The sequence below is a fragment of the Adiantum capillus-veneris genome, chromosome 17, assembly GCF_014529385.1.
Source record: "Adiantum capillus-veneris isolate H3 chromosome 17, ASM1452938v2, whole genome shotgun sequence".
Classification (NCBI taxonomy): Eukaryota; Viridiplantae; Streptophyta; class Polypodiopsida; order Polypodiales; family Pteridaceae; genus Adiantum; species Adiantum capillus-veneris.
Genome location: NC_140947.1, coordinates 32,264,620 through 32,276,410, shown reverse-complemented (window position 1 = coordinate 32,276,410; position 11,791 = coordinate 32,264,620). Strand labels below are relative to the sequence as shown.

Sequence of the window (11,791 nt, the reverse complement as noted above, 5' to 3'; positions counted from 1 at the left end):
CTTATGTTGATTTGACACCCAAAGATGTCAAAACAATAAAAAATTCTCTCTAAAATGAACACTACCGAATGGCGCCACCCAGGGAGTAATTGGGGCCATATGCACCGTTCAACACAAGTCTCGTTTGGTCTTTATGCATAAAATATTAGTATTTAATGAGTTTATCATTCATAAATTCAAGCACAATCGACGGCAAGAATTTCATACTACAATGGACACTATTAAAAACAAGATCTTCAAATAGAGAGACGATAACCTTTGTGATTTCAAGTTTGTCCAAGAAATTGGATTCATGAATGAAAGTCAATCAAGAGCATGCATGGAAACAATAGAAACATGCCAAGCCTTGATGTCACAACAACAACATCTACACAAAAACAAAACTTGGTATCCACAACAATGTAACAAGCATGCCTGCGCTTTCTAAGAGTTCTTTTAATGTTGTTGTGAGTTCAAGGTTGCATACATTTGAGAGTTTTTCAAAAGTTGTGCAATGTGGTCTAAAATTATTGGGCTATGGGGATCAACTAAGTTTTAGATCTCAGCTTCGTCCAAGTAGCATAGTAGAACCCAACATGCTAGGGAGTTGGCCTAGCTAAGTTGTTTAGCTTAGGATGCACATTCATTGAGCGTGACATGCTTTCATGATTTGTTATTGAGATACGCATGTTGAGCCTAACATTACTAAATTTTTGTTGTTAATCTTTTGAGATTGCCATGCTTACATGTTGAGTTGTTTATGCTCAAATCACCTTGTAAGTTTTTTATTAGTAGTGGCTTTTAACTAGGCCTGTTGATGGAAGCGTTAGAGGCAAAGTTGCTTGGCTGGGGTAAGATGATCTTCTATGGGAGAGAGTCTTTATAAAATATTTTTGATGCAAAAAGGGAAGTATTATAACACTAAGCTAAAACTTGGCTTCCCCACTACCTTACTAATGCCCTTTGTAGCACATGGCATATCTCTGCAAGAAAACCTAATGGGTAGCATAGGTACAATGTTTGCTAGTTTATGGATTCTTTTCACTAGATAAAAGACTACATTTAAGTTTACCAATGCTTGGTTTATGTAGAACTAAAACAAATTAATGATAAATCCTAGAACAAGTCCAACACCAATACATGCATGCATGATGCTCCTCTTTGCACTTCGTCTTGGACTACCAACTTTCTCTTTGTCGGCAACATCACTTACAGATAAATAAACTACACTTTGAGATAGGTTGTTTACTCGTTTGTAAAGGTTCAACAAGCTCACACTAGCCATACTAGTCTTTTTTTCCAAAAAGAACAATCAAAATATGATGCATTGTGGTCCTTTAGGTGGCCACTTCTATATTTACAAAGTGATTAGTTTACACTAGCCTTGCATTGGAGAAATATTATATAATGGCAACCAAGAGGTAGGTCAAGTGAATGTAGTAGTCAATATTATCTTCCACAAAGAGACACTTTCATTTTTGTACACTTCATAAGGAGAGCATAAGCCATGAGATGACAAATATTTGGGCAAAGAAAAGTACCAATTTGTGTTAAGTAGAATGAGGTCAAAATTGAAGAGTGCATCAAGTATATGGTTCTAGTAGTAGGAAGGATTAAACTGGAGGTCATTTTGCATATAAAAGAACAAAATTCTTTGCTTGAAAAATGACAAATGAAGCATATCTGCTACATGTCAGCTGCACAAGCTGGTGGGTAGCTTTCAACACCCTTCATAAAATAAAAGCCATCAAAGAGATTAACAATATTTATAAGTCCACAAATAAGCTGCTACTCAGCTCTAAAGGTACGATGTTCAATCATCAAGATATGAATGTTCACGATGTCTGTACATAGCAACAAAGTCATAAAAGTGAGTAACTGTGCAATTGAGTGGCAAGTGTTTATGCCCTTTTTTTGCTTGCATTAACTTGAAGGGGGAGCCTTTGCTAGTTAGCCATACTTTAAGATATTCAATATCTCATCAAAATCGCCTTTAACAAGTGGCTCATGGAAAATTCATTATCTCTTAACAGAAATCTATTTGTGAACTCCATTGTAGATACAAAGTCTCTTGTGGTCATAAGAAATCGTCTTCCTATGCATCCACATCTTTGACTGGATAGTAAATGTGAACTCATGTCCCAATTTAAGATCAACTATTGAGACATCATTGAGAGAAATCTTGAAACTCACAACACACTTAGTAAGGATACTTATAGTTAATCGGCTTAAAACCAAAGTCTGACCCAAACCAATCATGCTACTTAGCACCACTATTATGGATCTTACTGGTGATCAACATGCACCCCACACTAGGAACCATGGGGTTTTGTGGCATGTTGTAGGCCATGGTGAGACCATGTTTGAGTGAAGGTTAACATCTCAGGTCTCTCTCTCTCTCTCTCTCTCTCTCTCTCTCTCTCTCTCTCTCTCTCTCTCTCTCTCTCTCTCTCTCTCTCACATGGTCGTGTGCCTTGGTGTGCATCACAATTTGCGACGTGTTGTAGGCCATGGTGAGACCATGTTTGAGTGAAGTTTGACATCTTAGGTCTCTCTCCCCCTCCTCTCCTCTCTCTCTCTCTCTCTCTCTCTCTCTCTCATGGCCGTGTGCCTTGGTGTGCATCACACTTTGCGACGTGTTGTAGGCCATGGTGAGACCATGTTTGAGTGAAGGTTGACATCTTAGGTCTCTCTCCCCCTCCTCGTGTGTGTGTGTGTGCGTGTGCTGTGTGCCCCGATGTGCATCACAATTTGCATGCAATGATTATCCTCATCACACATATTGAAATGCATTTCAATAGCCATTATGTAGCTAGTGTGGTGCACATGCATGGTTCAAAGGGCCGCAAATCTTTGAAGTAAGGCAAATAAGCTAATGGTAAGTGGTCCAATTGCAAGTGGCCCCTAGCTCGGCTATTGGCAAGTGGTCCAAGACGACCTATGGCAAAAGGTAGCATGGCCTTCTCTAGGCTAAAAACAAGTGATAAAATCCTGCCATGGGAGGGAATGATTGCAAGGCCTAGCTGCCCAGAAGGTGATCTACGAATCTTGTGCCTACCATTTTAAATTCCACAAAGTTTAATAATAGACAAATGAAAGAATTGAGAGAGAGAGAGAGAGAGAGAGAGAGAGAGAGAGAGAGAGAGAGAGAGAGAGAGAGAGAGAGAGAGAGAGAGAGAGAGAGAGAGAGAGAGAGAGAGAGAGAGAGAGAACAAACTAAAAATAGAGTGGGCGAACTAGTTAGAAAACCGAGATCTACCACTCAAAAGATGGAGCTTCATTGAACTCGCCAACTGAGTCAAGAAGAGGGAAATAAGAGGAACTAATCCTCCTAGCATGAGTATTGAAAGTAAGTTGCAAAGCTATGAATACTTCTCAGAGTACAGTCTTGATGATCCAAGGTAAGGACGAAGGAGTAGGAGTCTTCAGACTGGATACATCTACATTCTAATCACCGCCCACTGCCCACCAAGCCCTTCCCCACCTTTGCTTCACCATTTATGACATGTACAGCCTGCTTGCCACCATCCTTGAGCAGCCCCTCTCCATCTTGGTCAATGCCACTGCCCACCAAGCCCTTCCCCACCTTTGATTCACCATTTCTGACATGTATAGCCTGCTTGCCACCATCCTTGAGCAGCCCCTCTCCATCTTGGTGAATGCCCCCAACCTCCTTTACCATATGTTGCCCGAGATCCTCGCTTCTGATAAAGAAGGGACCTCTCGTGTTCCAATTCTTGCGAGCTTGAAAAGGAGGTAAGTACATATACAAACACATTTACACAAATACAAGAAGGCCAAAAGTGAGCCCACTATCTAGTGGGAACCCAAGTGGCATGTGTTAGAAATCTCTCCTCCAAAAAATTGACTCGAAGGTGCAGAAGTGCATCCTGTATCTCTACAACTCAGAAAAGAATTCGATCATATGTCACCAAAATCGGCCAGCCTTGCACATCAAAGATAGTGCCCACCAACCAACATGTGTTGGTAAGTCGGTGACACCTCTAATCACCCGATCCCAGACCTATGGAATGGCCTCTTCTATCTATGCAACCATTGTCTAGCCCTAGGACCTATGTCAAACTGAGTCGCCATGAAATCAACATCTAGAAGTTGCAACTCCGTTCACAAAAGCATGGATCTGGCAGGGCCTGAGTCCCACATGCCCCAATCAATGTGCTTCATCTTCGTAACAAATGCGTTCCAAATGAGGGGCTACCTCTCCACCTCCTCCACACAATGTGACTCCCTATAAACAAATGCTCTCCTCATGGAAACCCATATCTAAACCATCGAACACAAAAGAAAAGGTGAAAGCCAAGTAAGTGAGAGTCAAAGGAGCATCAATGAAGAAAAAATGAATATCCGACCTCCAAGAATGTCCATCACGAACACCAAAATGTGGATCCACTGTCTCAAGCGCATGTGAGAGAAGAAGTTTCCAAGGTTCATAGCTAGGAAATAAACCTCTGACTATGAGCTTGGAAAGCAAATTTTTGCTCTGTATCTCCATCCCTCGAGCACATAATGTGAAAGCGTAGAGCGGTGGCCCACGTCCCCCAATCATGACGGCATCGATCGCTTACCAATATAGAGCAGCCACTCTTGAGACCCAAGCTACGGGAAAGCTCATCCTGATAGAGGCTCATGGGAGAACCATGCCAACTCTACTACCTCATGGAAACCAACAATGCTATCCAAGATGCAAACATATTGGAATTTGGGCGTGCAACAAGACTTCAGGTCGGGGGGGGGAGAGAGAGAGAGAGAGAGAGAGAGAGAGAGAGAGAGAGAGAGAGAGAGAAGAGCCGCTTTTTTTACCCTTATCTATTGGTGTACTTTAAAAATATTTGCTCCATACTCCTTGCCCTCTCTCTCGTCTGTGTGGGTTCGTGCGCCTTCCTTGCTCTACCATGCTGCTCCGTCCACTCTGCCTTCTCCAGTTCCCTGCTCGGCCATCCTGAAGAAGGTGCTGAAAGAATCATGCTTTGGAAAGCTCTAACTGACTGAGTCATTTCCCAAAAACGGGGTGTGCAAAGAATTAAGCTTAGCAAGGAGATCTACTCCTGTCACCTTCACTATTGCTCTCCCGCTCTTGCTCGCACCCTCCCCTTTTATTTTGTTGCACCTTGGAGATCCATTGCTTTCCTTCTTCTACCTCCTCCTTAACGCCATGATTTGCGGGCAAGACTGCATCACCTACAAGCTCAAAGGGCGAGCTTGGAAACTTGCCATCAACAAGTGCAATCTCCATTTACCTGCAATGTCATCGCATTCAACCCTTTGTGCCCCTTCACAAGTGATAGCATTGAGCATAAGGCAATCTTCCTCCACATTGACCCTGTATTAGTTCTCCCTCTCAGGCTTAACCCTTCTCCATCATCCACGCCTTAAGCGTCTCCAATTTCTCTTTTCCTTATCAATGCATGCCTTTAGAGATGTGGAATCTTCTTATGCCGTGAAGAAGCTAGGTCATTTCATGCACAACGTAGATGAGAAGCAAGAGGGACTCCACTACTTGGCGAGAGAGAGAGAGAGAGAGAGAGAGAGAGAGAGAGAGAGAGAGAGAGAGAGAGAGAGAGAGTCCCGACAGTTGGACAGTCTAAAAGAAACCAAATGGAGAGAGATTTTTTATTTAATAATCATTCTTTTAGTATCAAACAATTAGGTCTCCCCAATCTCAAAAAAACCAAAATTCTTTCAAAACATATGCAAGTGCATAAGTGTAGGGTGAGTTTAGGAAATGAAAAGACAAACGAAGGTGGAAAGTCAAAAGACAGATGAAGGTGGAGAGTCAAAAGACAGATGAAGGTGGAGAGTCAAAAGACCTTTTGTGTCCAATATAAAGAGGTGTTTCTCTTCTCCTTTCTTTTCTCTTTAGCGTTTTCTTCACTTTAAAGTGTTCTCTCTTTCTCTCTCTCTCTCTTTCTCTCGCAATGTTGTATCCGTCCTTTCCGGCTAATACAGTCGTAAATCTACATGCTTCATCATTGCCCATTGCTACATGCTATAAATTAGCACATCATTTTTGTTGTTGTTGAGGGAATCTTTGAATTAGGAATACCTTTTTTGAAGCCATGACGAATACCTTTTGAATATCATTTGCAAAAATGAGGTGTATTATCATGTTTAGATCATCAGTTTTTTCTCAATAAAATCTATGGGCTCCAACCAATCAAAAAGTGGTGCTTTAAGAAAAATTAACCTCTCATTTTTCATTAGCAAAATCACTACTAAGGGCAGGCCAAAACGACCAATAGGTCTACACTTAAGAGTCTAACTAAAGATGTAATGAAAGTTTAGACTACGTTCTCGTGATCGCGGAGAATTTCGAGCTCTCGGTGTAGAGGCTCTGTCTTCTTCATGGCAAACCAGGCAGCGAAGAAGAGAAGAGATGAGAATGCGCGCCATATCCGCTTACTGCAGCGGTTAATCTTCGCTTTCAATGTAAGTGGATTTTCTTTTTCCCTATCAAAACTTGCTGTCCAATCGAGTTGAATCTTAATGTTAGCCTCTGAGTGGGATGGGAAAATCATCTTCAGATAGCGGGTTTGTCGAAAGCTGCCTTGACTAGAGTGGAGGAATGATGACATTCAAAGATAAAACCGTTGCTTTTCAAGGGATCGTGCCCATTTAAAATGTCTACACAAATTGAAGTTTTCTAACAATTTGGCTTACATTGTTATAATCTGTGGATTGTCACGAAGAGCTATGCTAAAAGATGCAAAAGGTGTTTTTAGCATGCCTCATTAAAATGCAGTAGCTGTTGTGGCAAACGATCTAACGTTTTTCTCCAGATGGCCTTTTCTTGCATATCTAAAGCTTCCAAGTATAATGGACATCAAGAACCATTGTCTATTGAGCCAGCTAAGATCATCTGACACTACCAATGTGGCCTTGTGGCATTCAAAATCCCTTTTTTTGTAATGAGAATCTTGGGTGTGAAAAATTGCCTCCAAACTTTCTTGCTTCAAGAATGACAAGTAACAACTTTGATGGCCACTTTATATTGGCGTTATCTCGAAGGAACTTCGACTCCAGATCATGTAAAAAGCCATTTCTTAAGGTTGCCTACATTTAAAAGCCACTCCCCCCCTTGCGTCATCGCACATCAGGTGCGCTCCCGGCTTCATCACTTCTCTAACTTTGACTCCACAAGGTGAGCATTCTAGGAGTTTTGTTTGATTCTAGGAGGCAATTTGTTGGCGGCTCTCTCATTGAGGTATATTTTCGGATTTCAGCCCAAATAGACTTTGTGTTTTTGTCCGATTCTCTTCCTTGTGTCTTTGCTTGCGGGTTGCCTCTCTCTATCCTTATCGTATCATGTTTGGCAAAGATAAAAAATATTAAAAGGCAAAGTCTCTCCAGTCGGTGCTTCCACTAAGGACAACTGACAATGACACTCAACCGCTGTCACGTGACACATCCAACCCTATGTGTCCGTGGACAAGCTACAGCATGATCAGGGTTCAGTCAGTCCAGTCAATTCTAGATTAGAAGTGATCTGGCACTTTTGTGAGTCTATTTGTAGACCGTGCATGCCCAGTCACTTAGCATAGATGCATATCCTTTGGTTGCACACAGCATGATTATCAATATTCCCTTCAGAATCCATCAGATTCAGTTAGGGAAATTTTCTAGTGCATTTAGCCTATTTTCCCTATTTTTGACATTTTTCACTTATTATTTTTAAGTGACTTTCCAACAAAAGTAGGTAGGGCAATTTTGCTAAGTTAATATATAAGCAAACCCAAGTTAGCACTTTCTGGCAGAAGAGGAGCAAGAGCTTCCTGCTCAACAGGCATCTTCTCAGCAAGAACCCCTCAAGCACCTTCCCGCACCAACACCTAGCCCTAGCGTTTTGGTTTTTCCTCTCATCCTTGGCGTTTTTGCATGTCCTCAGCACCTCCACAGCCGTGGCGTTTTCAGCCTTCCCATGATCGCCACAGTACCCCACAGCCTGCGTTTGCAGATTGCCATCAAGCAGTCAAAGTCCCCAACGTTTTCACTAACGCTATCAGGCAGCCCAGCGTTTTTGGTTTTCAGCTCTGGTTGCAACAGATGCAACAGCGTTATCAACTTTGAAGACGATAGCAGATTCAGCCCTAGTTGGTTGCAGAAGATAGCCATTTTCAGCCCTCGAAAACGCAGCCAAAAGAGTCATTTTCAGCCACCCAAAACAGCCCAAAGATTAGCAAATTTTCAGCAGTTAGAAGACCACAGATTTCAACCCTAAAGTCGTCGTCGTCATCATCGTCGTCGTCATCGGCATAGTCCCAAGTTGCATCAGTCCATTGCATCCGCATTGTACCACTTGTGCAATCATAAGTAGACCACTCTCGCCGACGAGAGTGGGGCCTTGGGAGGAGGGTTTTACAACGTCTGGTGTCGTATCTCTCTTCTCTCTATCTCTCAGTCTCATACACTTGCACGCACAGTGTCCATTCACTTTGTTGTGATCATAAGCATTCTCTCATTAAGAACGGAAGGCTCTACCATTTTAAGAACAAAAGGAACCTTGAGCATAGTTCGGAGCACTCATCTTGAGCAAAGCGCAAACAATCATTCCGCTGCACCTAACATTGGTATGAGAGCTTTGGCAGTGTTCTGTATCACTCAAGGAAAGAACCACAAGAACCACAAGATTTTTTTTTTTTTTGTGCTTGTTGAGGTCGCATGAACCCAAGTTCGCTTGGGCGTGTCAATTCCTACTCGTGTTTTTTGAAGAGTGACAGGAATCCAAAGAAAGAAGGGCTTGTCCAGCCTCCCCTTGTGTCTCTTTTCACTCATTGAGAGCAGACCGTGCACTTAGCGGCCAGCCAATCGACGTGAGGTGGGAAAAACTAACCTTGGTATGTGCACAAGGCCGCCAAGGGGTGCATCCGCGGAAAGGAGTAGAACTCGGGTGAAGAGAAGATCCTTCTCAAACGCGATTTGCAAGCAAAAGAAAACCTCAAGAACCTCAAGAACCTCAAGACCCTCAAGAACCCAAGAACCCAAGACCCTCAGGAACCCAAGTTCCTCGTCGACTTAAGGACCAAGGATCATAGTGCATGGTCGTCACCCGAAGCGGAATGGATACTTCGCATACAGGTGATGAGCATGAGAGAGGCGACGAAGAATTTTCCCCACTAGGAGATTTTTTCGACCCTTCCCCTTCGCCATCTACGCTACCAAGTGTACCAAATCTTATGGAGGAAATGGTCAAGCAGATGATGGCCACGATGGATAGACAAGAAGCAAATCGCCTTGCTTTAGAACGCGAGCGCGACGCCCGCAAAGAAAGAAAACAAAAAAGAAAGGCGGAAGAGGCAGCACGAAGCGCGGCCTTTGAGATTGAGCGTGAGGCTCAACGAGAACTACGTACTCAAGAATTGATTCGACAAGTACTAGCCTCGAAGACCGAACCACCCAAAGATCGTGGGAGTTCCTCAAGTGGTGCAAGCCATGACGCGGATTCTAACCATCCAGTCATAGAGAAGTTGACTTTCAGTAAGTATGACGGTAAGATGGATGCTACGGTTATTCATTCTTGGTTGCATCAATTTAATGCTTATTTTGCGACAACTAAGAAGACAGGAAATAGCAAGGTTTTGACGGCAGCTATGTACCTTGCCGGTGATGCCATTAATTGGTACCACGCATGGCAAGAGGCACAACTAGCCGCGCACCTACAGGAAGCCGACGAATTCACGTCCCTTTCCGTCAATTGGGCTGATTTCCAAGACAAGCTCAAGGCGCAGTTTATGCCACCTCAGTACCTTGCACGATTGAAGGACGATTGGCGCGCTCTCAAGCAAAATGGTATGCCGGTTATGTCTTTTTCTAATCGTGTTTTACAGCTAGGCACTCAATTACGAAAATCGGATGATGAGCGCAAAGAGGCTTTTCTCTTTGGATTGGACGAGTATATCAAGTACGATGTTGAGGTACTCGATCCAATCCATCTCAACAAGGCGGTAGCGATTACTCTCGTACAGGAGATGAAGCACAACAAGGGAAAGCCTAAGGAGAACAAGACTTCCACAAGTACCTCGCAAACTTCTCAGAACCCTCAGAACGGTAAGAATGGTAAGAATTCTAACCAATCTTCCAACAGTCTCTCAGAAAAGAATTCTTCCAATGAATCTAAGGGTAAGGCTAACACAATTGCTAAACCTAAGCTTACTCCAGATGAAAAGGTAGCACAAGGAATTGTAGGAGGATACATCACGTCGGCAGAGCAAAGCACTTATTCTAAGGAAGGTCGTTGTTATCATTGTCACACTAAGGGTCACATAAAAAGAACATGTCCTAAGCTTGCATCGAATGAATCTAAAGAATCCACAGAACCCACTTTCTCTGTCAATGCAATGAATGATAACACGAGTGTGCCCCACGTTTCTCCTGACCCTCCCATTGATGATTCTCTCATTAAATGTTATGGTGATACGTTGGGGTAGCGTTTTGTCATATTGTTTGACCTAGGTAGTATACATGATGTGATCAGTTCCTCTCTTGTTGAGAGAGCCCGCCTCGAAGTTAGTCCGAGATCTCCTATCGAGGTCTCTGGCTTTCGTCCCGGTATGGACGCTCTCATCAACGAGTGCCTTGATGTGTTGTTTGGAATTCAACAAGCTGCTTTCACTTGACAATTTGTTGTTTCTCCTCTCTCAGGATGTGATATGATTTTGGGCATTCGATGGTTTCGTGATAATAACGCTCTCATGGATTTTGCGCCTAACACTTTAACTCTCAATGCCACAAGTGATTCTCCTATTGTCATTCATGGAGAGGACATTGTTCATTCTCCCTCTCTCATTGCTAATACACAGGACAAGATTGAAAGGATTCAGGAGAAGGAGACTCTCTCAGTCTCTTTTTCTCCACAACATGACACACAGAATTTGCATGATTATGAGAAGCATGATGATTTGAATGATAATGATTTACATGATGGTTTGGATGACAAAGATAAGCATGATGATTTGCATGATCAAGATGTGATTTCTCACAAGCATGATGAGTTGCATGAAGAAGATGTGATTGTTCACTAGGATGAGGTGTTAGTGGATGCTTTTTCTAGCGAAGCTAACCTCGTTGCAGATTCGATCAATCACGAAGGATCGATCTTGGCTCTCGAGCCTAGATCCAAAGAACCCTCACAGGAAGTATTATGTGTTCGCATGATTGATACGCACGCATTGTTCGAATGTTTCATTCGTGATCGTTTCCTGTATTTTAGTCAGCATCGTTATGTGATCCATTTTCCTAGGCATGACATATTGTATGTTGAAACACGTTTCTCTCATGGATGAGCACGAATGTATGTGGATTTTTCATGAAAAGCTGAAAAGTATATATGTAAGGAAGTCACATTCCATGTCTCTTCCTTGGCATGACACAGTTTCCGAACGAGCACATGATAGTATGAGCACCAAGTATGGGCATTTCCATTGTGAATTGCCAAAGTTGATTGCTCTAGATCATAAGAGAAAGATTCGATCTCATTGTTTGCATGTGTTTGATGAACGGGTTGTCACTCCGTCTCTATGTTCATCTGCATTGCATGCACAGTCGTTAGCGAAGAAAAGATTTTTTCCCTTCACTTTACATGGAATGGGTATGTTCATGGTTTTGTGTTGGAAATGGTTTCAGGAATTTTCAACCATGGAGATTCTTGAAGATGAAAAAAGCAGGTCTCTAGACGAAGTTGAAGCAAGGAAGGAGCCACAAAAGCCTTTGTGTCGCTTTCGGCGCGGCCCAAAGAAGCAAGCATTACAGACCTTTATGAAGTTCAAGTACCGCACGACCCACACTTCAGAGTGGGCCG

At 42.8% G+C, this 11,791-nt stretch overlaps 1 protein-coding gene across 1 annotated transcript in view; it reads left to right on the top strand.

Annotated features, from left to right (window-relative positions):
* The first annotated feature begins 6,243 nt into the window (after positions 1-6,243).
* LOC147437020 (transmembrane protein (DUF788)) overlaps positions 6,244-11,791 on the top strand; it is a 55,612-nt gene continuing 50,064 nt past the window's right edge. The window contains exon 1 of the mRNA XM_086486441.1: positions 6,244-6,426. Coding sequence (XP_086342567.1) covers positions 6,343-6,426 — 84 coding nt within the window. The 5' untranslated portion in view covers positions 6,244-6,342. The remainder of the gene's footprint in view (positions 6,427-11,791) is intronic.